The sequence below is a fragment of the Aspergillus tubingensis genome, assembly GCF_013340325.1.
Source record: "Aspergillus tubingensis WU-2223L DNA, scaffold_3, whole genome shotgun sequence".
In the NCBI taxonomy this organism is placed as follows: domain Eukaryota; kingdom Fungi; phylum Ascomycota; class Eurotiomycetes; order Eurotiales; family Aspergillaceae; genus Aspergillus; species Aspergillus tubingensis.
The window spans coordinates 610,033-635,099 of NW_023336277.1; the positions used below are offsets into that span (position 1 = coordinate 610,033).

Here is a 25,067-nt window from a genome sequence, read left to right on the forward strand (position 1 = left end):
TATGAAATTGTTTCAACGGAAGAAAGGGACTTCGAAAAGCAAAGCAAACAGCGGAGTAAGGAGAGCACAAAATGGCCCCAAAGGGATCCCAGTTGATATCGCACTAAATCGCTAAACCCAACCATTTCCATAAACCAAAGTACTCCGTTAGTCATAATCATATCTTCGTTCCTCATCAATACATGACGGTTGCTCTTCTGGTTCTGGGCCGCAACACCAAGGTATGAAAATACAACTAATATCCGCAGATCCTGAACTCTGTCCAGAAGGCACTTCAGGTAAGACAGTACCTATTCAGAAACGCTCAGCACAGCATATCCCCGGTATTCTTACTCCTGCCACGGTAGACCTCACTGGTTCAAATCTTTGAGACAGTTGGGCGATGAATGGGTGATGCGGTGACTAGGAGCTCGGAATTTCTTCGGAGGGCTAAAGAATACCTTCTGACCCCAAATGCCTTCGGTATCAAGCAGGGCGCTGCCGCTGCCGCTGTTCCAGCATTCGCTGGCACGACGCGATGAGGCCTGTAAAACGCTGACCCGGGACACATTCTCGTTTCGGGGCACACTTTCATCAGTGATTGGAGAGGTGGGGGAAACACTGCTTGAGGTGCTAGCCATTGAAAGTGGTCTGTGGATTGTTCCCATGGAGCCGCTCTGAAGAAGGCAGTTGAGCACATTGGTCTCACGATTAACGGCGTCAACCCAAAGTGTATTCTTAGCGACATCGGTTGGCCACTCGAACCAAATGCGACCGAAGGGTGATATGAGAGTGGTATTGCCAGCAGGGAAATTGTTCGGAAACTCGCGACAGGCGCCTTCGAATCTACCGTTTGCGATCACACTGGCATACAACTGCTGCAACTATCAGTGAAAGGAAATAATGGGCGAAGAATGCATGACTAGATGGCACGCCGAGAAGAGTATTGACAAAATAATATAGTTCCGAAGAGATACATACCGCGCAGGTGTCATAGTCAAAGCCAGGCAGGTAGACCAGAGTATCGAAGGGGAACCACTTGCTCATGTCTCCCAACTTGAGAATCTCGCTTTTCTCGCCGGCGTGAATGCAAAGAGTATATTTCTGGCGCTCATTAAATGCGGGGCAATTTAAACCGGCGTAGAGGAGCTCGCGGAGCAGACGGTGGTCAAGCCCAACGGTCTTGGACTTTTCCATCCGTGACACCAGAGAACGTATGTGACGGTTTGTCAACTCGAATAGCTGATTACGGTCGTGCACGGTGTACATGTCGGTTGCATACCAAGGAAACTATGCCCTGTCAGAATACTACCACTTTCATCGGGGCCAGACCCTACCTTATAGAGCGTGCTTATGGTAGATTCGTAAGTACGCTGGGGACACTTGGCACCGAATGGAGACTAAGAAGTTGTTAGGCATCTCTGCTTTGAAACGAAGTCGGCTGAAGGGCTTACACGTTGAGGCATTTCAGCGTGACGAATGGCGCCGATGATCTCTTCACTGGTAAAAAAGCCAGTAAAGCCGGTGGAATATCTGTCAGTATTCTCCACAGCTTTAGGCGTACCATTTTCCCAGCTTATGCACTTCGCACGTGGAAACAAATCTTTCAGCAGGTCTTCTTGGTTGCTGATCTCAACTTCAACGTGCCTATTGCCGAGTCGAGGCGCACGTCCACATTCATAGATGCGGTTGATTCGGTTCGCCGTCTCTTCAGCGTCTTCAGTCGAAGCAAACTCCACAAAACAATCCATCGTCTTAGCAGTGGGACGCTCCATGATAATGTGGACTGCGTGGCCCGCAACAAGCCGCGCCTGTCTGCCAACAAACTGGAAGATCTCCTGCTTGGTGATGGAGTAGGGGATCTGACCCAAGTTTAGTAGACTTCGCTGAAGAACGAGTCAGTCAGTTACTTACGTTCGAAATCTTGATGACACCCCAGGTAGGGGCTTCCATGTAGCGGACCAAGCTCCCGTATGGCACCTCGTTTGACGGAGCAGCTCTGCTAATAGGGTTGGGATAGCTTGCAAGATTCACGTAGGGTCCAGGCTTATTGTTGCCGATATTCATCACAGGGATACTAGAAGAGGTCAAGAGAGTGGAGGACGCTCCTGGTTGTTCAAGCCGACCTGGTTGGACAGGAACCGGGGTGAGGCGGTTGGTAGCAAAGGGAATACAGACGGTATCATCAGATGGGTTTGGGGCGTAGCCTAGGAAAGGGTCGTAATACACATTTCTGGAAGCGACAGGATTGTACTGTGGCTCTTGAGGTCTGGAAAGATTGATGGGGATCCTACCAAAGGGAGGCATATTGAGCCTGTGAGAAAGGTGGTCTTGTCTGGAAAACGCCATGTTCGAGGCTGTATGGCAGTAGAGAAAGTAATAACGTGAGGATGAGGATGAAGATGAGCGAGGAAGAGGGAGTAGGTGAGAAAAATGCGAAGCAAGTGAGCAAAGAGAAAGGTAAAGTAAACAACCTCAGCGAGAGAAGGTTGTGAGATGACTTGGGAAGAAGATCCTGGGGGGGAGGAGGGTCTTTATTTGTTACCCTACACGCGCTGCCACATCTGCTAATTCACTGGTCCCTTTGTATGTGAGAGCTGTTACTCACTTGAGGTGTTACTCAAGTATCATCTGATGAACAGTGTGCAGGTAATGGGAAAGGTATTTGAATGGCATCCATGAACGACAACGATGTAATGACCGAGTGAAAGCCATCCAAAGAGCCATGAGCTCGGCCGGTCAGTCTGGTTAATAGAAGAAACACATGTCCCTGATAAGATTCCCCGGGACCCGTCGAGTGTACAGGATGATGCGGATCCTCTGTTCACTGTTTAGATGGAGAGGCAAGAACAAGGTAACTTGCTTTTCATGCTGTCATTCTCGTTTGCATTTGCCGCCTTTACTACTTTGTTGGTGTGCAAATGGAACACACCGTGCACTGAGAGAGAACGAACAACGGGTCGACCCGGATGAAGCTCAGACGATGAATCCCCCACCATCTGGATATGATCATCTGCACTGTCATAGCAAGCAGAGGGATCTAAGAACGTAATTAATGCTGAGACTTACAGCAGCCTTAATCAGACTTAGTCGTACACAACACAGAGTGTTCGGTTCTACGCAGCCTGGATCTCCCTGTAATGGATGAATTGGTCGCTACAAATTTGATTTCGAGATATAATATGGACGACTGCAGAAAGGAACATGCATCAAACTTCTGTACAAGATATGTTCCTGAGAGGAAGGGAAGATCAAGGTCATGTGCCAACCATGAAGCTGGGGTGATCTAATCGAACTGTAATCCTATCAGTCAGGTTCAACTAAAGAAACCAGGGCGACTTACCGGTGTCAGGAACGACTCGGCAACGAAACGGGCACGGGCATTCAACTAGAGGAAATGTTGGTCAGAAGCCTCCATCAATCAGAGACACAAAGGGACATACGAAGAGCTTCATTTCCGAGATTTCCTTGTCCACTTCCTCCATACTATTAGACGAAGAAGTCGTTAGCCTCTCATTTATCGAACGACATATGGGCAATGCAGATGAAACATACAATTGAATGATAAAGTCCACCAGTTTGTGTTTCAGCATCTGTTCGGTATGGAAGTTCGTAATAAGGAATGAGATGTCATAACCCTTCACTGGCTTTCTCCGTAGAATGAAGAAGGATTCCGCGCGCTGCGTCAGGAACCTAGTGAACTTGTGGACCAAGATATGTTCGATCTCATCTGCCTGCTTGATTCGGATGCTGACACGGACACTGTTCACGCTGGGCTCGATAAGGACCCTCTCGTTCTCATTCCGGGAGATTGTAAGGGGGTTGAGAAGTAATTCGGGAGAAGTTGCGGCTTCAATTTCGGGAACATTGCTGTCCGGATACCTGAATTAGCCTCGTCTGACCCATAAGGGTGAGGGGGTGGGAATCGGCCCAACGTACTGTCTTTCGGAGGTTTGAGAAGCGAAGTTCGATATCGCGAGTGCTGCCGTTAGTGAGGATCTAACAGCCAACAGGTATGGACGCAATGATTGAGACTGGTCCTGTCAGCTTGGTTTGTAAATCGAACCCCTGGACAAGATTGATAATCACCATAATGGGGGTTGTGACGTATAGGCGGCGCCCCGGAGTGCTGAGTAGAAGGTCGCTGGCGAGCTTGATAAGAAGACAATTGTCAAAAATGCAAGTAAGGCACAGTTAGCAAGCAGAGGATCCGCGATTAAAATGTCAGAACCTCCCAATGAGTTTCAAAGCCTTTACTACCAGAGCGGGCGTCACCTAAGTACCTGAATAGCTGCGTCAGGAGCAACGTCCCGCCGCCCGGCAGCGATGTAGCCTGTAGTACGGCGGACGATAGCGGCCAACCGGTAAATGGCATCGGGGGTCCGGTATTTTGCCGGCAGAATCAGTTAACGCGCCCAGGTCGCTCTACATAGCCAGTGTAGAGATAGTCTATTAGATCTGGATTGATTGAGTTTATTTGTCCTTTACTCATACATAATTGGGGATATAGAATCATTGAGAACAGTCACTAATTACATCCGACGGTCAATTAAAACACCAGGTTCTGCGCGCCTTGTAACCCTGCCGGGCTACCACAGGTAGTGGTTAGTGGGGAGAGAGGGGTGAGCTCCTGCTAAGCAACAAAGCGGTGAAGTCTCGAAGGAGTATAGTTGCATAATGGTTGCTATAGTTCGCCGTAGTACGGCCGTCGTTTGCCCCACGCTTTCTCCGACGATGACTGACGCAGTCGTTGTTTACGCAACTGCATCCTACCGCCAGACCTCAGAGGAGGTATCAATCGCATCCAAAATAGACCCTTGAATCAAGTCACAATGGCTTCTATACCTGGTAAGTATCTTCATGGCTATGTGCTCTATTCCAAGCCATCTCGTTACTTCTCCGCTGATCCCATGACGCAGTTGTTGTAAAGCACCAGGGCAAACGCTACGAGGTGGAGCTCGACCCTTCCCTGAACGGCGAAACGCTCAAATACCAGCTATTTTCTCTCACTGGCGTCGAACCCGAGCGGCAGAAGATCCTAGTCAAGGGTGGCCAGCTCAAAGATGACACACCATTGTCCTCCCTCAACGCCAAACCCGGCCAAACGTTCATGATGATGGGCACTCCGTCGGGCGGTCAAGGTGCTGGGGACTTGGGTAGACCAAAGGAAGTCGTCAAGTTTTTGGAGGACATGACTGAAGCTGAAGCTGCCAGAGCGGAGGGTGCAACGCCTGCAGGTCTGCAGAACCTTGGAAATACTTGCTACCTGAATTCAACGCTACAGACACTGCGAAGCGTTCCCGAACTTCAGGATGCGCTGCTCAAGTACCGACCTTCTGGCGGCTCTTCTGGAGGCTCTAGCCTTTCGAACCTCAGTAGTCTCGGTCTTGGCGGCTTGGGTGCTTCCATGGATCTCACGTCCTCTTTGCGAGACCTCTTCAAGCAAATGTCGGAGACGCAAGAAGGTTTCCCGCCGCTCATGTTTCACAATGCTCTGCGAAATGCTTTCCCCCAATTTGCTCAAAGGGATCGCAATGGACATGGCTATGCCCAACAGGATGCCGAAGAGGCCTGGTCACAAATCGTGAGTCAGTTGCGTAACAAGCTGGTTGTGAAGGAGGGCGAAGGTGACTCTGCCGCTGAGGTTTCGTTCGTGGACAAGTACATGGCTGGAGGGTTTGAATCCACCACCGAATGCGACGAGGAGGCCGCAAAGGAGGCTGGCGAAGTAGCTACTAACAGCTCCGACGTTTTCTACAAGCTTGATTGTCATATCGGTAAAGAGACCAACCATTTGCATGACGGTATTATGGCTGGTCTCGAAGAGAAGATTGAAAAGCGCTCCTCTGTTCTCGACCGCGATGCCGTATATACCAAGCGTTCACGCATTGCGCGCTTGCCCAAGTACCTGACGGTTCATTTCGTTCGGTTCTTCTGGAAGCGCGAAACACAGAAGAAGGCCAAGATTATGCGAAAGGTCACATTCCCCGCTGAACTTGATGCGGTGGATTTCTGCACCGAAGAACTGAAGAAACAGCTCATTCCCGTGAGAGACAAGGTCCGTGAGATTCGGAAGGAAGAGGTGGATGTCGAGCGTGCCCGCAAGCGTCAAAAGCTCGCTCACCGGAAAGAGGAGGAAGAAAAGAAAGAGGCCGAATCTGGGTCAAGCATGGAGCCGATGCAGAAGAAAAAAGCTGCTGAAGAGCGCAAGGGAGAACCTAAGGCTGCGGAGAAAGACGGAGATGAAGCCATGACCGATGTGTTCAAGTCCGATGCAGATTACGAAGCTGAAAAGACCGCCTCAATTCTTGCCGCCAAGAAAGAATTGTCTGAGCTCATTGATCCGAGTCTTGCCTCGGACAGTGGTGTGAACAAGACGGGTCTCTACGAACTACGTGGTGTGATCACCCACCAAGGTGCAAGTGCGGACAGCGGACATTACACTGCGTACGTGAAAAAGCAGCCCAGCGGCGATGGCGCAAGCACCGAAGACAAGTGGTGGTGGTTCAATGATGAGAAGGTTACCGAAGTGGAAGGGGAGAAGATTGAGACTCTTGCTGGTGGTGGTAAGTCCCTGACACGATTGTTACTTGATTTTGAATAGCGGACGGACGTCTAACCTTCATATTCAGGTGAATCCCATTCCGCACTTATTCTCCTCTACCGGGCGGTTGAGGTGCCGACGACAAATTAAGCAGGGCCCTCACTTTATCTCACGAGTATCAGGCTAGAAACGGTATGCATAGATAATGAGCTTATGGCTGAATGTTAGGAACATGTGTTTCTGCTAAACAAAGTACTGCAAAGATGGTTTTGAGTCAACCAGTATAATAACCTGCCTTGTAGCTAGCACCAGCTGTAGATTGTATCTAGACAACAGCGTACCTTCCAGTCACGTGATAACAAAGCAAGAGCCGAGGGATCCCCTATCTTATCTAATCACTGGTTGCTTCGTCGAGCTCTGGAAAAATGCTGCGTCGTTGATGAAACCTGCGATGTGAGCATCATGTTTTCCTCGCGCAGAGTCCTACAGTCGCAATTACGCCTCTTCCAGAACAAACCGCTGTTACCATGTCGATACACCCTTCGTCCCTCGAGGAACACCAGTACTGCCGCCCATGAACCGATACCTCAACCGTCGCGGTGGCCGCGACGCCTGGCGTACATTGCGATTTTCGGTAGCCTTGGGATTGCTGCCGGAAAGTGGATGGATAGGAAGCTTGCACCACCGCCATTGCCCGATACAGAGGAAGATCGCGAAAGACTAGAAGAAATCCGTTACATCTACGAACACGGGCTGCCCATCGTGAAGGAACTTCGAGAGAACCCCGACTATATAGAGGCTGATGTATACGGCAATTATTCGGAGGAAGATAAATTACAGAGGCTGAGTTCGGGTCCTTTACGAGGCAGCCGAGGGCTAGCATTCCAGGTCAGTTCTCGCCTTGTAGTGCATGCCGATGCCTCTACGAACTTTTGTGAAACCTGGCACATGGCTGACGAAGTGGTCACATAGAGAATATTCTATAATGATAAGGAGAAGGAGGCCATCAATGTCGCATATGTCGGACCGGGATTAGAAGGATGGCCGACGGTTGTTCATGGAGGTGCTCTTGGGACCGTGATCGATGAGCATCTAGCCCGAGTCGCAATCAGACATCTTCCACAACGCACTGGAGTTACGGCCAATCTACAGCTTAAATACCGTGCGCCGGTGTACTCGGGTAACTTCTACACCTTCCATGCTACTCTGGACGAGGAACGGAGCACAGAACGCAAGGCATGGGTGAAGGGAGAAGTACGCGACCCCATGGGACGGTTGTGTATCGAGGCTTCCGCCCTCTTTGTAGTCCCCAAGTCCTATAAGCTTCAAGAGGTTGGAGAACGCTATTGACCAGGCTGCGCCAGGATCTAGAGGTGCTATAGGTCTGGACGGGCCTTTGAATTCATGCAGCCGTATCCTGCCTAGCCAGGGTCGTGCAAGGGACGACTATTCCTGGCTGGACTTTGTTAGCATTCTCGCCACACTGGGAGACTGTTATTGGCGAGGCCCTCCTGAGAACTTAATTCTTCATCCAGGATAATGGATCCAAATTTTCACCCTCGTGTACATACACCCCTTCTGATTCATTGCCCCTCTTTTCTGCACGGACAATTAATAGACATTTTGGTCATAGATTCTATGCACCAGTAACCTAGAAAAGGTTGAAATTTAGACTTTCTTTGAAGACCGGGGAGACCGAAGCGACGTCGTTGACTTGTCGCCTGGTGGAGCGGCAGCCTGCCCGTTCAGCGACTGCAGGGCCCCTTCCCGATCCTGCTTCTCCCCCAGGATTTCCCCCGCATTTTCCTCTCCTCCACATCCCATCCACGCGGTCAAACCTCCCGGTCGGCTATCCAGGGCCCAATGGTCGCCCTTGCATTTGCTCAACTGCCTCGGTTGTGTCTGAGAATGGTAGTATCTCCGGTCTGTCCACTCCCTGGTGACGCTTTGATGGATTTGACATCCTGCTGGGTTCCATGGGTCGTCACCCTTAAACGGTCTGGATCCACGCCCTAGTATCTATACAAGCCAGCATCATTAGAGACCCACCATGATGATCTGTGCTGAGGGAGATAAATAAATAGTACATACATGTATGGCTTGCAGCGAGATTTTGCTTTTTTTTCCTAATCTCGAGTTTTCTGTTTGATTGTTGTCGCTGCGCACCAATAGGACTTGCTCCAGCCTGCTCACCCAACGCCCATGGAGCTCACCGATCACTCAAGTCAGTCGCAGACTGATGAAAAGGCAGTGGCAGAGTCACCTCCGACCGGCAATATGGAGAGGAAATTCAGCCATGATGAGGTTGTTGCGTACGAAGAGATGGGTGCGCCTGTGGACAACCCAGTATGTACCTGATCAGCTGTGGAATTTGCGGTACACACGCGAAACTGACTGTGAACTCTGTCGATTGCTAGATGACCTTCCGCCGGTTTATGGGATTTACAGCAATGGCGTTCCTATGGACTGGAAGCCAAATTCCAGTCTATCTCTTCGGTGAGATCCTCGTCTGTATGCTGGATATCAACGTTCTAATAGCCTTTTAGGAGGCATACCACCTTACGTCTACGGAGACATTGGCGGTGCGGATCGATGGGTTTGGTTTGTGAGTAACCTACTAGGGATAAGGTGGCCAAGAGCTGATAGTTGCTGGATGAACACAGGTCCTAGCCAACTTGCTGGCACTTGCTGGCGTTTGCCCTTTTGTCGGATCACTTTCGGATTTGATCGGTCGTCGATACGTTGCACTCATCGGAGCCTCCCTTGTTTGCCTGGGTATGATAGTCAGCAGTACGGCACATACGATGAACATTTTCATTGGTAGGTACACATAATGTTATCCGCCATATCAATTGCTCTGAATTGGGGTCTAACAAACATACAGCGGGGATGGCAATAGCGGGCGCAGGTGCAGGTATCAATGAGTTGACTGCATTAGCCGCCACCTCAGAAATGGCTCCAACTCGACAAAGAGGAAAATATGTTTCAGTGTTGATCTTCACCATCTTGCCCTTTTGCCCATCTGTACTGTGGGCTCAGCTTATTGCAGCACACAGCGGCTGGCGCTATGTCGGAGCATTCTGCGGAGCATGGAGTGGTTTCGGTTTGCTCATCACAGCCCTCTTTTACTTCCCGCCACCACGAGTCAATTCAGAAGGCTTAACGAGATCCGATATAATCAGTCGCATAGACTTCATTGGGGGGTTCCTCAGTATTTCTGGCCTTATCATCTTCTTGGCTGGACTGCAGTGGGGCGGATATATGGTTCGATTCCCATTTCCCGTCTTGGAAATGTCATTCTAATAACTGACATATAAACAGTATGACTGGACATCCGCTCATGTTCTGGTTCCCCTAATTCTTGGCTTTGTAGTCTTGGTTGTGTTTGCATTTTGGGAGATCTATGGTGCCAAATATCCCATCTTTCCAAGCCGACTAAAGCAAGAGCCACGCATTTTGGGCTTGACCCTAGTCATCACGTTCATCTCAGGAGCAAACTTCTTCTCTGTTCTCATGTTCTGGCCCACACAGTCATTCAACGTGTATGGTCACGATCCCGTCGACGTTGGTGTTCGGAGTCTCCCCATCGGGTTCGGCATCATGGCAGGTGCTTGTATCATCCTATGGCTCCTCAGTGTCTTGCATGGCCACAACAAGGAACTTCTCATCATCAGCAGCGTCCTCATGACAGCAGGTCTGTATAAACCTTCAACCTTGAACACGAACAGAACGCTAACATCTTCTCAGGCTGCGGTGCCATGTCAATAGGCCGACCAGACAACCTATACCAACTCTGGGGCATCCTAATCATCGCAGGCCTAGGAATCGGGGGCATAATCGTCCCAGCCTCAATCATCACAACAATTATATGCCCAGACGTAAGCCCACCCGCTTATAAACAACACCAACCCTCCACACATCTCATAGACTAACCATCCCATCTCCAGGACCTAATCGCCACCATCTCAGCCCTCACCCTCTCGATCCGCGTCGCCGGCGGCGGCATCGGCTACACAATTTACTACAACATCTTCATCTCCAAATTCGTCCCCAACGCACAACACTACATCGGCGGCGTCATGCTCACCGAGCTCAATATAACCAACACCACGTACATCGCCGAAGCGATCGAAATGACCGGTGCGTCTCTGCTCGACGAATTAAAGCTCATTCCCGGAATCGCGGGTAACGAGACTGCGTACAATGCCGTCGTGGCGGCGGGTCAGCTCGCCTACGCTGAGAGCTATAAGTGGGTGTATTATGCTAGTATTGGGTTCGGGGGCGTGTCTATTATCGCCGCTTGTTTCTTGGGGAATATTAAGAAGTATATGAATGATCATGTGGCTGTTGTGATGCATTGAGGGTATCCTTTGAGGGGGGAGGTGAGGGTATACGACATATCTTATTTATGGTAGGGGTGGGGGTGCTTGTTCTCTTACTGTGTTTACCATGTTCGGTTCTGATGATGATGACGGCTCATGATGTATAAATGACGATGATACGATGCGCACGTCTACTCCAATGACACTACACTACACTACTACTACACACATATATGAATGTGTGAATTACAAGGAAAACATAACAACCCCACACTAAACATGCTATGATTATTTTCTCCATCGCATCTCTATGCAGCCCAACAATGAAATGAATGACCGTATACCCAGCGCCAGACACTTAATATGCAAGATAAAAGTTCGAAAGAATAAAAAGACACAAGCTGACAATGCAGCGCCACAAACCACACCCCCCTCGTAAAATGAATCTGTCAACAATCAAACATCATCGTTGACAAACACGGAAAAGAAGCAAAGCACTATCGTACATGCATCAGGGTATCTGCTAGGAGAAAACGAGGGCACCATTTGATTTCCACAGGACTGGACTTGGGGTTCAATCGGCGCGTGTGGTCGATTTTTCTCTTGTCCTCGTTTTCTTTTTTCCCTGCTTTTCTCAAGGAGTCTTTGTTCCATTGATATATAGTAAATAGGAGTGAAATGGATAGATATGAGATGTCATGACTCCTCCTTCAGTCCGCAGATATCTGTCCCCAGGACTCTATCGACCATGTACCAGAATTTCCAGTAGGTGTTCGACTTGTCGAAATCGAATGCCCCGTCTTCGCGAAGTTGAGGTCCATCGCCTACGATATCACCCGTGAACCAGCTGAGAATAGGGATGGAGCGCAGCACTCGTTCTGTGACCGTAGGCTGAGGTGGAAGGGCTTCTGTAATGGGACGGAGCTTCGTCCGACGGACCGTCGGGATATGCGTCATGAAGTCTGATTCGGGCTTGGGCTCCTTGACGACTGTGCGCTGTTGCAGGGGTGCTGGTTGCTCGATGGCGGTGGCTGTTGCGGAGCTAGCGGTGGGGGTCGATGATGATTCCTGGGACTCCTCTTCATGGGCGTCGAGGATACTGGACAGGTTATTCGAGGCGAAAGATCTCGGCAGTGTATGGCGTTCCTTGGTGGCTGTGTCCTTCGGTTGGAGGAAACTCGTCGAATGCGACGAAGTCAAAGTGCGAGGCGCCGCCTTCGACTGGAGACGAGTCGCCTCCGTGGATCCTTGTACGATAGGAGCATCCTCCGCAGGTCCCTGGCCATGATACAGCTCACAAAAGACCAAATGGCCATCGATTTCCTGCGGAGAGTAGAAGCACGCGCGATCGGCCGCTGTCGTCGAATCAAACGTGACTTTAATCCAGTGAAATCCGCCCGCATAGCGCTTCGATTTGCGATTTGCGTCTGCTGATAAGTTCGCCCGGATGACCACATCACCGCCGCTCAGGAGCTGCGAATACCCGTTCAAAGCATTCGGGTCGGTCCGCGGATAGTCCTCACAGATGAACCCGCGAGAGATCCGCTCGTACTTGTCTATCACTTTCCATTCGAAATCCTTGCTCTTGTATCCGTATAGTATGCACTCGGTTGCGACCTTCTCTGTCTGCTGCTTCCGGGCGTTGTCGAGGTTGGAAGCGGAGGATGACTTGGGCAGGGTGTTGCTGCGCGCTTTCTCCTCTTCTTGTTGTTGGGCGAATAGACGCCCAAATTCTGCTACATTGGGGTTTTCGCGCTTTGCTGCTGGTGTGCCGGTGCGTGTGCGAGATCGGGTGTGTTCATAGCGGGCGTTTCTGCGCTTGCCAAATGGGCCGGATTCTTCGGGGGGTCGACGAGGGTTGCGAGATTCACTGGAAAGATAATGGGTGAGATTGAGTTGAAGTTGTTTGGGGAAAGGACGCAATGGTGTAAGACTTACTCTTTGTAAACGTAGCCCCAGGGTAGGAGGTTACCCTTCTCGTCTCTGGCGCGCTCCTCCGGAGGAACGAAGTGGTACTCCATTTTAGAAGATAATGTGGATTGTTGCTGATATAGTAGATGAAAGCAAAAAAGCAGAATTCCGGGACTGAAATTATCTCGTAAAAAAAGGAGGATATTAGGTGACGTTTGGATGAAAAAAAGCGGCCTTATGAAAGGATCCGTTGGATGGAAGCTGATTTCCGTCCAAAAGTTTTGGGCGCAACAAACAGTGAGTGTTAGCCCGGATACCGTCACGTGAGTTGCTGCGGTATGGACGGCGGATCTTGACCGCTTCAAGTCGCTTTACCCCAATTAACCATTATCATTAATATCTAATATATAGTCTGGGCCTCAATAGATGTATTGAAAGGTCCTTCATTAGCTAGTTTATATGTTCCTAGCACTAATTCGGCCTGAACGGTACCCATCATCCAACGAAGTTGTTGTCAATCCTGATTTTTCACCCATCCGCCCCCGTACAATATATACCAGTAGATACTATTACTACTAGTAGCCAATTGTGTTAAACCCTACTGATTTCAGTTTAACGATAGTCCATCATGATCTACGACTGTCCTGAGCGCATCTCGTCTCATAATCACCCAGGTGATAATCCTAGGAGATAGCGCCTGATGAAACAGTCCTTCCTATCAAAGAAATGTTAAGTAACCTCAGCTCATGCGGCAAATCTGCGTAGGCCAGCATTCCTGAACAAAGCATGTTCCACAGACTACCAGCAACTATGTCAAAGATGCCTCCTATAACTCTTAGATGACATACCTCAAATCCCTATTCTGCTTGCTATTGTCGAATAAATGTAATCCTTCCAACATCACCTTCCAAACCACATACATACCCAAACTCTCCTACTTCAACCCTTCTTCTATCCACATGACCGACGAACTCCGTCAACGGACAAGACAAGCCAGGTCCAGACTTACAGTATGGCAGCGGCACAATCTTGTCATTGATATTTATCCGGAGAAATGTCTCGTTCATGTTGTGGGCAGGATCTGTTGGCGAACAGGCCATCCGTTCAAGCGTGACCCGACCGCCCATTGGCATCACAGTTGAGGTATACCAAATGCGGTCTTCAGCCCGATGTGTGACGGGAAGAAATGGGTCGTACTTTTCATCTTTCATTATGTCCAGCGCAGTCAAGAAAGGCGCTATATCCCCGTCGTGGACACTGGAACACACGTTAGACTCTTGGGTCTCAGCTCCCTTGGTTCAAATTCGAGTCACTCACAAACTGAAGAACATTGAACCTGCCTTGGGCCCCTCTCGCAGAAGATTCGCTGTAGCATTCAGCCAAAGCCAGCCCATTGCGCCCGCGTAAGAATTTCCCGGGCCTCCACGATAGTAATGGACCAAATCACGTCCGTATTCAAAATTCCTCCAATCTTCGCGCGTGAAGACATCGCACCAGGGACTCGAGCCCCGTACAGTCGTTTCAAAACCACACATTTCCTGCATGCTAAAGACCTCCCAATTGGCGAACCCCTCAAGTCCACGGTTGCCCTCCTCAACGAGCAGTCGCTCAGCAATAGCCGGGATATACGCTTGCTGAAACAAAGTGAGCATCTTGATGCCGTTGTCATGGCCACGATCTTCGTCTTCTAGGTATTTTAAACAAGTATCTCCCGGTGTGAGTGTATCAGCGCGGCGATCAAATGTCTCCGGGATGATCTCTAGAGCGGCCTTTCCGATCTTTTCCCAGTCAGGCCCAAATAACCCCGAGGCAAAGTGTTGGGCTGTTTCAATGACGCGCTCGGAATCACTTGCCCAGAACTTTGTCTTCGCATCGGACGGAATAAGGTGTCCGTAACGGGCTGCGAATCGGACTCCAGTTTCGAAGGCTTGATGAGTGCCAGCGTATGGACCGGTTGTGGTCAATTGCTCGAAGTCTCGTTCTGGATTGGTAGTGATGTAGGTCCAGTTGTTCAGGAATGACAATGAGCCGTTCAGCGGAATTCCTGCTTTATGGATTCTATCCAAAAGGGCAAGATGACCTGTAGTCATGGTGAAATGTCTCGTTAGTAATATTCAGAGACTCTCCGGATGGCAGATCACCTACGGTTTCCTGCAGACCTGGTTGGATACCTCGCCGCATGGCGCGACATCTAATCGTCGATCAGTGAAATGGCATCTTGGATGAACAGGGAGATCAAGTACCATGTGTATCTGGTCAACTGTGCAACTTTCTGGTACATCAACACCCTGTAATTCATCGTCATCGTCTCCGGCGGATTTCTCGACCCAGGGCCCATATCCACCAAGATGTTGGTGAAGATTCCAGTCATCATGTTGCTCTATACATGGGCTTTGAATCCAGGCCCTCCAGCTTGCGCCAAAAGCTGATGAGAAGACAGAGTCACGACAATTTGTACTGCGCGACAGACTATAATTATAATAAAGGATTCCTGCCACTGCAGTGAAGAAAGATAATATCAAAGAGCTAAGCGAGAGCACGTGAACCATGGTGAACATGGACCTCCCGACGTCATGGGCAGATGCATTTAGATGACATTATCTGAAAAGAGATGGATTACAGGCTAATCGAGATGATCGACAGACGGCTTATCCATGCCAAGAAACAAACAATGTTTGTCTTATGTCCCACAGCCATGGCAACACCAAGATTTGCTCGCATTTTGCGGATTTGCGCAACATATCAGGTACTATATCTAAACCGAGGATTTCTGTCTCCCATTTCCTCAATTTCCTCTTCTGACATCCCTGCAATCTTCTCATCTTCCACTCCCTGTTCTCTGCGCTTATTCTTGCCATGATAGTACCACCACATAAGACCATACACAACACCTGCAAATCCAACCAGCGACAGAGTCACTGCATTGCCCCGAACATAACGTGGCGCTTCATTCGTTTTGTATAGGAAAGGAGACATGACGCCGCTGACGTTGCCGAAAGTCAGTTGCAGCCCCGTGGCGAATGTACGCTTTCCATAACGAGGAAGAGTGGTCGGGAGCCATGCGAGAGGTAATCCGACAGCCACATATAATCCTAAGGCAATAAGCAAGGCGCCGAAGTAGTGTACTCCTGACGAAGAATCCGATATCAGGATTCCGTAGCCCACCACTGATATGGCGGCAAAGATGCAAGTAAATACTCCGCGACGCTGAGTTCTATCGCTCGCCCACGCAATTATCAGATAACTTATTGCGCCCACAGCATAACAAGGAATCGTAAGAGCTTGCACTTCGGGCGTTGTCCACGACCCCATGCCCTGGATAATGGTGGGGAGGAAGGTGCTGTACCCGTATAGCATAGTATCGACACCAAATTGAGCAATGCAGAAGGCGTAGATTCTCCAGTCCAGCGCACCTTCTTTGACGTCTCCCCAGTGAAATTTTTGGGCGGACGATGTTTGGCCCACGTCGCGACGACGAAGCCGAACTACTAGGGCCTTCTCCTCATCATCCAGGTAATAGGCTGTATCGAGGTCATCCGCAAGAAAGAACCAGGATAGGCCCCCTAGTATGACGGTTGGAATGCCTTCTATGATCATGATCCATCTCCAACCTCGTAAACCGGCGACGCCGTCCATGAAGCCGATGCCGTAAGCTAGAAGTCCGCCAAACGCGCCGGCAGCGGCTGCACTGCTGAATAGGTAGCCCGTGCGCAGTGCTATTTCACGCTTGCTATAGAAAATAGTGAGATAGGTAACCATTCCAGGAAACAGTCCGGCTTCCACGACGCCTATAGCTGTTAGCTTGGGCTCACATCACCAACTCATGGTCTGTGACTAACCTAGAAGGATACGACAAGCGATGAGGCCTCCATAATTCTGGGTTATTCCAGTGAGAGTCGCTATGATGCCCCACATAACCGATATCGACGCAATGTAGCGTGATGGCCTGAGCTTCTTGATAACCAAGTTTGACGGCACTTCGAAGAGCTATACAGTATCAGACGTTGCGTCAGAGCCACACATATGTGCGAATCCAGACATACACAGTAAGTTACAAACAGAATAGATACTGCAATCTGGTATTGATCTCCGACCAGGCCCAGATCTTCTTCCATCCCATATAGACGGGCATTGCCAATGTTGACTAGGGCTTGTTAGCAAGCGTGCCAATCATTCGAGTAGTCAAACTGGAAGTAGACTTGCGAAGTAACATGTACAGGAAGACATACCTCTATCAAGAAAGCTAAACAGATATAAAAGAACGACAAAAGGTATGATATGTAGGTCAATCTTGCGAATCAAATGCTTCTCGCGTTTCTCATCCAGTAATGAGAGAGCCGAGTCATTGCTATCACCGCCATCCATCGAGCCTCCAAACTGAGTTGGAGATCTAGGATCAGGCTTCTGTTCTTCTTGGTATTCCATCTTTGCTGTTGGAGTCTATTTCGTCATCTAACCTTGTAAAGGAACTGCACACGGGCCGAGATTTGGTCCCAACTTCCCGTGGACAAAGTAGTAGTTCGAGTTTCAAGATCTGACTAGATCCATGATACGCATGATATTCAAGAGACACAAACTGTACAATCCCAAAAATACTGATCACGATGGAAGTGAGGTGGGGGATTATTGAAGCAGAAAATGGTGGCGATCTGGTGGGTGGCCAAGATTCGCCAAGGTTCCAGCCCGGCTGGGTTTTGACTTTAGTCTTCGCGGGCCTTTCCACCTGCAAACCCACAACCTTACTTGAGATACGCTCAAAATCAGTGGCTCGAGATACAATACTAGGAGTATAATAGGATTTAGTTCGCCACAAAATACCCATTCGGGGAATCCGTCGTTGCCAGCTACCGAGACTGTGCGGATATAGCTCCGCCGTTGCACTCATCCGGATGCAGATCATGTTGAAAACAAGGCGCGGAGATGACGAGAAACTCTATCATGTGCAAACACAACACACCAACAGAGCGGATCTACTCATAGCCAAACATGAAGAAGAAATCTGGGATATGGTTTAATGCAAACAGTCAACCACGAAACTAGCCCATCAGGTTGTGGGTCAGAAGAGCAATGGCTGACTTCACAATGATGACTGCCCCCAGGTTCGTTGATCCCATGATAGTGCCTGTTTGCTACGCGAACAGAAATGAACGGTGAAAAGGAAATAAAGTGGCTGCTCAATGGAGCGACACGGGCCTCCCGAAGAGGAATCTGCATGTAAAAAGTGTTGTGAATGATGCTAAGCAGGTCATAACTTCCACGAATAACCCATAGCTTAGCTGACATAACAATGTAGCGCGAATTCGGGTCAATAGAGCCGCTATAAGTATAGCGAACGAAACACAGATAGCAGTGCATTACATTGATTGATCGCGATCTTTCCGCGACTATGCGAAGCTGGCATGCAGTCTCAAGCTTACATCCATCTCTCTTGACAATCAAGAGAGAGGAAAAAGCGAGTTGAGTTTTTCTAGGTGTTCTCTAAGTAGAACCAAAGCCTTCTTGCCTCTTCCTCAGATATTTCTTCGGTTTCTTTCTCGATGTATAGCTGGAAGAGCTCGGCATGTCTTGCCTGGACCTTCTCGAAGTCAAGCTGAGCGGAAATCCAACCTTCATCATCTGTCTGCAGCAGTTCCTGTGTGTAACCTTTGAGTTTCTGCCAGTCCTTGTACCGGGAAAGCTCCATCTGATGTTTCGATAAAGCCTCACTTGTGATATTAAAAGGACATTGCTCAGCAATGCCCATCTCGTTCCAGTTCGCAGCAAGCTGAGTGAGGCAATTACGGAGGGGAATTATCCCATCCTTGGTCGTGTTTTCTGCGAACATGAATAGATACCTGATAGCAGAGTCAACTTGAGTCATAGCCAAGTACGATTCCATGTGGTTTTTGACCAGAGATGCTTCGTAGCACTTCGAAAGCAGAGCTTGTTCTCTCTCGCTGATAGCAAAGGCCTTTGCGTCTGCATCCATGTCTTCGAAATTTGGAGGTAATTCCGGCTTGACCGCGCCGATTTCGTAGCCATCAGGTGGCGCAAGAAAAGAGGGCCACTGAACTTGCATGAAAGCAGGCATAATAGATGTGAACTGCCAATCAATGACATTGACTATAGCTGTCGGGTCTTGTTCAGAGACGTATATGTTACCCATGTGAAGATCACTATGCCACAATGTAGGTTTAGCAAACTGTTGTAGAGGTGTAAATCCGCCCAGGTGTGGTATTATATCCTTGGCCATCGTGAGTATATCGAAGTGTTCCGATTTGGTGCCGAAATGGGGTGTACGAGGGTCGAGCGACGAATGTTCTAAGTGCGCAAGACCCCGTTCGACCAATCCAATGCCAAGATCTGTGAGTCCCTGCCCTAAGAAATTGTATATTTAGCATGATTCTCTGATGGCAGACCGATAACATATATGGACCTGCGTGAGCTCTTTCACTCAGCTGTGGAGAGCACGAAGCATTATATGCTGGGCCGACACAATAGTCGTCGTTCATTGGGACAATTGGGTCCGAGTGCTGAGCGTCTGAAGAAAGAAAGTACATATTTCCATAGGCCGGAAACTTCAAAGCTGCCAGCTGACTTTGAAGCTGGACCAGACATTGAACAAGCCTGAATTGTTGCAGCTGATTCATTTCGCCCCATACATCGACTAACTGTCTTCCGCAAGCCCTTTCCATCAGGATATACTCGGACCCAACAGGATTCGAGGCTTCAGAGCTCCAGCCCAGTACCCTACACACCGGGACAGAGGTATGAGACCTCACTGATAGAAGTAGGTTAGCTTACGCAGTCTTCAAGATGAACGAAGTCGACAATACCATATTCCATGACGGCTGCTTCGGATGCAGTGCTATGTTGCGGTGGAACAACCCTAGGGCATGGAAGTTTCGCGATAACCTCCTTTCCATTCTCTGCAGTCATTAACAAGACCTTGTTGAATCCTCCCTCCATCTTGTCGATCCTAGAGATGGGTGAAGAAACATGGGGCAGCGCCGAAACAAGGGCGCAAAGAGCATCCAGATCAAATTTGGCATATCTTTTTGACATCTCATGCTTCTCATTGACTAGAAACAGGCCATTTGTATATTCAAACAGCTGCTCGTGTTGAAATTGACTTTCCTAAATGTAGCGATGGCCATCAGACCGGACTGCTAGAGGAGATCTATGTGGAGCATACCGCGACACGTCAACGAGAGGCTTCTACATGCAGATTTTGAAGCAAGGAAGGTAATATTCAGGGACCTTGACCGTACTCTATGCATGGTGATTAAAAGGGACAATGGTCACTGATTCTTGGGAGCACCATCATCCAGTTGTCGAGGTGGTATGCTGACGCCCTCCCGACACCGAGAATGCCCCTTTCCCCGTCTCCCACCAGAAACACCCTGGTCATTTGTGCCCCAGGCACCCACATATTGTCTGTTCAACGTGTGCGACGTCACAAACATCTCGACTTCGTCCAAACCCCCCAACCACGTATGAACAGGGATAAATGCTTTAGGTATTATGGAAAAGCAATCATCCCATTGCAAGCCCTCGATATTCCATCAGTGGAGCCATGACATACTTTGGGCCTATTGACCAACTAAATCCCTAGTGTCTAGGTGCCAACACTGTGCGCGAATATTCGGCCTCTTTCCTGACCCAGCCATCTTTTTGCAGGCTTAGTGCCGGTAACTATGGAGAGTGGGGTAAGAATTGGTCAAGCGCAATCACTCCTTCTCTCGTTCGAAGAGGTTTGTCTATACGGACTAGTTGTGATATAACACACGAAATAAACAGAAGACTCTTTATCTATCTCCATGCGAAGAGGATATCAGAAACCTATTATGGCCGACTAAAGTGCATCTCTGCAGGTTAGTTTCAAAGTTCATGCTCAACCATCTACTTATTTGCTGATGAGACTCATGGGGGAGTGCTTTCATCTCCATCCACAGTAGTCTAGGACTCCAGCCCCGCCATGAGACCCCTCTTACGACCGCCTATACGAACACGAACAGCAACTTCTTCATGCAAGGGTCTTCGCTCGAAAGTTCTCGGTTTCGCAACACCTACACCGGCTTACTCTGTCGACTCCGTTTGGTCCTGACCAACGCTGTCCCCGATGTTTCTCCGCACTCGGCAAAGCCCCGCAGTCCGGGGCCAATTGAAGGGATTGTAAAGTGGGCACCAGGGGTATACCGATGCCATACTCCGCAGTATCTAGTCAATTTCACCGAGCAAAGGTTGAAATTTCACCGAGGATGTGTAGACCGGTGGGCCGATATTCTCGGTCAAGGAGCAGGCATCCGCTCAATCCCGAGTGTGGCCCGTGGTACAATGTCAACAACACCCCACGCGGGGAAATGCATACATCCCTGAATGACACACCCCGGATTTGTGGAATACAACAGATGCCGATCACGCAAGTACAGCCGACTCACTGAGACAGCATATATGTGGACAAAAAGGGAGATTAAATCCAAAGCGAAGTAAAAAAGGAGGAAGTCAGCGTGGGTTTACAAAGGATATAGGTCAGATACGAAGAGGATGAGGCATTAAAACTCAGTTCGGCGTCAGGATGTAGTAGAAGGTTTGTATATCTGGGCACATTATTGCAGGACCCCACTCCATTCAACGACAGACTCGGAGTCCACTGGCGCACATATAAACCCGGTCATTCTATGCCTGAAATTCCAGAGACAATCCTCAGTCACAGCGCGGTTTTCTCAAAGAGTTTGTTAGCAATGGCTCCTCTGTCGAAGGCCCTAAGTGTCTGTATGTTGTTGGGCATTACACATGCCTTCAACTATGACCAGCCTTATCGTGGTCAATACCATTTCTCACCCCAGAAGAACTGGATGAATGACCCCAACGGGCTCTTATACCACAATGGAACCTACCATCTGTTCTTCCAGTACAACCCTGGTGGCATCGAGTGGGGAAACATATCATGGGGGCATGCTATCAGTGAGGATCTCACCCACTGGGAGGAGCAGCCCGTTGCACTTCTCGCCCGAGGATTTGGCAGCAACGTCACCGAGATGTACTTCAGCGGAAGTGCTGTTGCCGATGTCAACAACACGAGTGGCTTTGGGAAGGACGGCAAGACACCCCTAGTCGCCATGTATACTTCCTATGTACCTACCCCATTTCCCGAACAATCTCCTAGTGCATATCACTAACAGTAGCATCCTAGTACCCCGTTGCGCAAACATTGCCGAGTGGCCAAACCGTCCAAGAAGACCAGCAATCACAGTCCATCGCCTACAGTCTTGACGATGGTCTAACATGGACGACATACGATGCCGCCAATCCAGTTATCCTCAACCCTCCCAGCCCTTATGAAGCTGAATACCAGAACTTCCGGGACCCCTTTGTGTTCTGGCACGACGAGTCCCGGAAATGGGTGGTCATCACAAGTATAGCCGAGCTGCACAAACTCGCGATCTACACTTCCGACAACCTCAAAGACTGGAAGCTAGTGAGCGAGTTCGGTCCTTACAACGCGCAAGGCGGAGTGTGGGAGTGTCCCGGACTTGTCAAGCTCCCCCTTGACGGCGGAAATTCCACAAAATGGGTCATCACAAGCGGACTGAACCCTGGTGGTCCCCCAGGCACTGTCGGCTCCGGAACCCAGTACTTCGTGGGAGAATTCGACGGAACCACATTCACGCCTGACGCCGACACGGTATACCCAGGAAACTCCACCGCAAACTGGATGGACTGGGGTCCGGACTTCTATGCAGCAGCTGGTTACAACGGCCTCTCGCTCAACGACCACGTCCATATCGGCTGGATGAACAACTGGCAGTATGGCGCAAACATTCCCACCTACCCCTGGCGCAGCGCCATGGCCATTCCCCGCCACATGGCCCTAAAGACCATTGGCAGCAAAGCAACCCTAGTCCAGCAACCCCAGGAAGCGTGGTCTTCCATCTCAAACAAGCGCCCGAATTATTCACGCACCTTCAAGTCTTTCTCTGAAGGCTCCACCAACACAACCACGACCGGAGAGACATTCAAAGTGGACTTGAGCTTCTCTGCTAAGTCGAAGGCCTCAACATTTGCAGTTGCCCTCCGAGCATCCGCCAACTTCACCGAGCAGACCCTCGTTGGCTATGACTTCGCCAAGCAGCAAATCTTCCTTGACCGTACACACTCCGGAGACGTGTCATTCGATAAGACCTTCGCCAGCGTCTATCATGGACCTCTGACGCCGGATAGTACTGGTGTAGTGAACTTGAGTATCTTCGTCGATAGGTCCAGCGTCGAAGTGTTTGGCGGTCAGGGCGAGACAACCCTGACTGCTCAGATCTTCCCTAGCAGTGATGCGGTTCACGCCCGTCTGGCGTCTACTGGTGGAAGTACAGAGGATGTCAGAGCTGACATTTACAACATTTCTTCGACGTGGAATTGATGCCTTGTGTCTACATGTGGCAGCGTGTGTGGCTGTGTATTGTTCTATGTGAGGGTTAGCGGTAGATATAGCAAAGACAACTTTCCTCATGGTCAATTTATAGTAAACTACTAGGTACTTTGCATCTAGGTACCGGTAGACATGACGTCAGCAACACACCGTATTGGGTAATGATCAGGATCCCGAGGCATGGCTGGTTCACGTGCCGGCTGCATGAGGTACAACGCTATCCGTGAGGGGGCTCCTTCTGCTGTCAGCATCTGTTTATCCCAGTAATCAATTTCGGATTTGGAAAGAAATATCATCTACTTTTACGCGCAATATGTCGGAAAACTACGGCGACTATCAGACAGAGATCTATGGCAGAGGAGCATTGACGGGCGTCTTGCCCAATGTCACCACCGACCCTCGCTTACTTGAAGAACAGGCAAAGAAGGCCCTAGGCGAGCGTAGCTTCAATTATGTGGCTGGCGGTGCTGGGGAGAAGGCTACAATGGATAGCAATCGGCTGGCTTTTCGACAATGGAAGCTGTAAGTTGATTCGATCCCGTGTTGATATTGCTACGTAGATTTCGGGAGACTGACGCGCATAACGTTTGACGATATGAAAAGAATCCCGAGGATGCTGAAGCCGGTTAGTAGAGTTCAGTCGGTTCCTCCAAGTCCCAGCGCTGACCAATGGTTGTGTCCGCGTAGATGAATGATCAGAACCTTGCGGTAAACCTTTTTGGCCAGCAATATCCAACTCCTCTTCTTATGGCGCCGGTCGGCGTCCAGTCTATTTTCCATGATGATAAGGAGTCTGGCCTTGCAGAAGCTTGCGGGAATGTCGGGATCCCGTATATCCTCAGCACCGCAAGTAGCAGCTCGATTGAAGAGGTCGGGCAGGCAAACGGAGACGGTAAAAGATGGTTCCAACTCTACTGGCCGCGAGACGATGATATTACGCTATCATTGCTGAAACGCGCCAAAGACAATGGGTTCTCCGTCCTGGTAGTTACGCTAGACACTTGGTCGCTCGCTTGGCGACCAGCGGACCTGGACAATGCCTACGTTCCGTTCATACGGGGCGTCGGCAACACACTTGGTTTCACGGATCCCGTGTTCCGCTCGAAATTTGAGAAAGAGTCCGGTTCGACAGTGGAAGAGGACATTGTGGGGGCATCCAAGTCATGGATTTCCCAAGTATTCTATGGTCAGCCGCATGCGTGGGAGCAAATTGCATTCTTGCGAAAGAATTGGGATGGTCCAATTGTACTCAAGGGCATTCAGCATGTGGATGATGCGAAGCTTGCCCTTGAGGCGGGATGTGACGGTATCGTTGTTTCAAATCATGGAGGTATGTGACAGTCGCTCTCCAGCGAAGATTCTTTCTAATTACATGTATACAGGTCGACAGGTTGATGGTGCGATCGGCTCACTGGAAGTTCTTCCCGAGATAGTTGATGCTGTTGGTGGCAAGATGACTATTCTTTTTGATTCAGGGGTTCGCACTGGAGCAGATATCATCAAAGCGCTTTGTCTGGGAGCGGATGCTGTCTTGGTTGGCAGGCCGGTGATCTATGGGTTGGCAATCGATGGAAAGAACGGGGCCGAAGCCGTGATGAAGGGGCTTCTGGCGGATCTCTGGCAGACCATGAGTCTGTCAGGGATATGTACCGTGGCCGAGTGCACCCGCGACAAGATCAGGAAGGTTGTGTACCCTGGAGATGGGAAGGCAATGTTGTGACATGTAACATATTATTGGCCGGCAACGTGAAGATGCCCAATTAAGGGAAAGATCAGATGACGGAGTTTGGGGAAGGAATGAGGGGAAAACTGGAGCCTGTGGGGTAGCACCAAATCTTGATACTACTTGTATACTTGCTTCGCGATAACTGATTTCGCGTCGCGTTCTCCCCACAGAGGGGGAAGG

At 49.7% G+C, this 25,067-nt stretch overlaps 10 protein-coding genes across 10 annotated transcripts; 5 read left to right on the forward strand and 5 right to left on the reverse strand.

The window, feature by feature from the left end:
- Positions 1-350: 350 nt before the first annotated feature.
- AtWU_01414 (uncharacterized protein) lies at positions 351-2,286 on the reverse strand (the record flags this gene model as incomplete). The annotated part of the gene is made up of 5 exons (XM_035496528.1): positions 351-857; positions 961-1,269; positions 1,317-1,379; positions 1,434-1,841; positions 1,894-2,286. The coding sequence occupies 5 exons, from the start codon at positions 2,284-2,286 to the stop codon at positions 351-353; spliced, it is 1,680 nt and encodes a 559-aa protein (XP_035352421.1).
- A 979-nt stretch (positions 2,287-3,265) lies between these two features.
- On the reverse strand, positions 3,266-4,071 carry AtWU_01415 (actin-related protein 2/3 complex subunit 4 family protein; the record flags this gene model as incomplete). The annotated part of the gene is made up of 6 exons (XM_035496529.1): positions 3,266-3,274; positions 3,323-3,367; positions 3,423-3,465; positions 3,535-3,849; positions 3,919-4,013; positions 4,069-4,071. The coding sequence occupies 6 exons, from the start codon at positions 4,069-4,071 to the stop codon at positions 3,266-3,268; spliced, it is 510 nt and encodes a 169-aa protein (XP_035352422.1).
- Positions 4,072-4,811: 740 nt separating this feature from the next.
- On the forward strand, positions 4,812-6,673 carry AtWU_01416 (ubiquitin-specific protease UBP6; the record flags this gene model as incomplete). The annotated part of the gene is made up of 3 exons (XM_035496530.1): positions 4,812-4,827; positions 4,899-6,545; positions 6,612-6,673. 3 exons carry the CDS (start codon positions 4,812-4,814, stop codon positions 6,671-6,673), a joined length of 1,725 nt encoding a protein of 574 aa, XP_035352423.1.
- A 312-nt stretch (positions 6,674-6,985) lies between these two features.
- On the forward strand, positions 6,986-7,873 carry AtWU_01417 (PaaI family thioesterase; the record flags this gene model as incomplete). The annotated part of the gene is made up of 2 exons (XM_035496531.1): positions 6,986-7,411; positions 7,496-7,873. 2 exons carry the CDS (start codon positions 6,986-6,988, stop codon positions 7,871-7,873), a joined length of 804 nt encoding a protein of 267 aa, XP_035352424.1.
- An 852-nt stretch (positions 7,874-8,725) lies between these two features.
- Positions 8,726-10,884, forward strand: AtWU_01418 (putative MFS drug efflux pump; the record flags this gene model as incomplete). Its single annotated transcript, XM_035496532.1, has 8 exons — positions 8,726-8,869; positions 8,941-9,019; positions 9,070-9,128; positions 9,187-9,343; positions 9,408-9,787; positions 9,845-10,217; positions 10,271-10,401; positions 10,471-10,884. The coding sequence occupies 8 exons, from the start codon at positions 8,726-8,728 to the stop codon at positions 10,882-10,884; spliced, it is 1,737 nt and encodes a 578-aa protein (XP_035352425.1).
- Positions 10,885-11,541: 657 nt separating this feature from the next.
- Positions 11,542-12,866, reverse strand: AtWU_01419 (uncharacterized protein; the record flags this gene model as incomplete). The annotated part of the gene is made up of 2 exons (XM_035496533.1): positions 11,542-12,715; positions 12,784-12,866. 2 exons carry the CDS (start codon positions 12,864-12,866, stop codon positions 11,542-11,544), a joined length of 1,257 nt encoding a protein of 418 aa, XP_035352426.1.
- A 725-nt stretch (positions 12,867-13,591) lies between these two features.
- Positions 13,592-17,181, reverse strand: AtWU_01420 (putative MFS transporter; the record flags this gene model as incomplete). The annotated part of the gene is made up of 9 exons (XM_035496534.1): positions 13,592-13,625; positions 13,681-14,013; positions 14,074-14,836; positions 14,902-14,947; positions 15,000-15,225; positions 15,560-16,544; positions 16,596-16,743; positions 16,800-16,900; positions 16,986-17,181. 9 exons carry the CDS (start codon positions 17,179-17,181, stop codon positions 13,592-13,594), a joined length of 2,832 nt encoding a protein of 943 aa, XP_035352427.1.
- A 1,042-nt stretch (positions 17,182-18,223) lies between these two features.
- On the reverse strand, positions 18,224-19,704 carry AtWU_01421 (phosphotransferase family protein; the record flags this gene model as incomplete). The annotated part of the gene is made up of 3 exons (XM_035496535.1): positions 18,224-19,113; positions 19,172-19,516; positions 19,572-19,704. The coding sequence occupies 3 exons, from the start codon at positions 19,702-19,704 to the stop codon at positions 18,224-18,226; spliced, it is 1,368 nt and encodes a 455-aa protein (XP_035352428.1).
- Positions 19,705-21,479: 1,775 nt separating this feature from the next.
- AtWU_01422 (glycoside hydrolase family 32 protein) lies at positions 21,480-23,152 on the forward strand (the record flags this gene model as incomplete). Its single annotated transcript, XM_035496536.1, has 2 exons — positions 21,480-21,872; positions 21,932-23,152. 2 exons carry the CDS (start codon positions 21,480-21,482, stop codon positions 23,150-23,152), a joined length of 1,614 nt encoding a protein of 537 aa, XP_035352429.1.
- Positions 23,153-23,474: 322 nt separating this feature from the next.
- AtWU_01423 (lactate 2-monooxygenase) lies at positions 23,475-24,881 on the forward strand (the record flags this gene model as incomplete). Its single annotated transcript, XM_035496537.1, has 4 exons — positions 23,475-23,683; positions 23,765-23,786; positions 23,849-24,491; positions 24,544-24,881. 4 exons carry the CDS (start codon positions 23,475-23,477, stop codon positions 24,879-24,881), a joined length of 1,212 nt encoding a protein of 403 aa, XP_035352430.1.
- Positions 24,882-25,067: the final 186 nt, after the last annotated feature.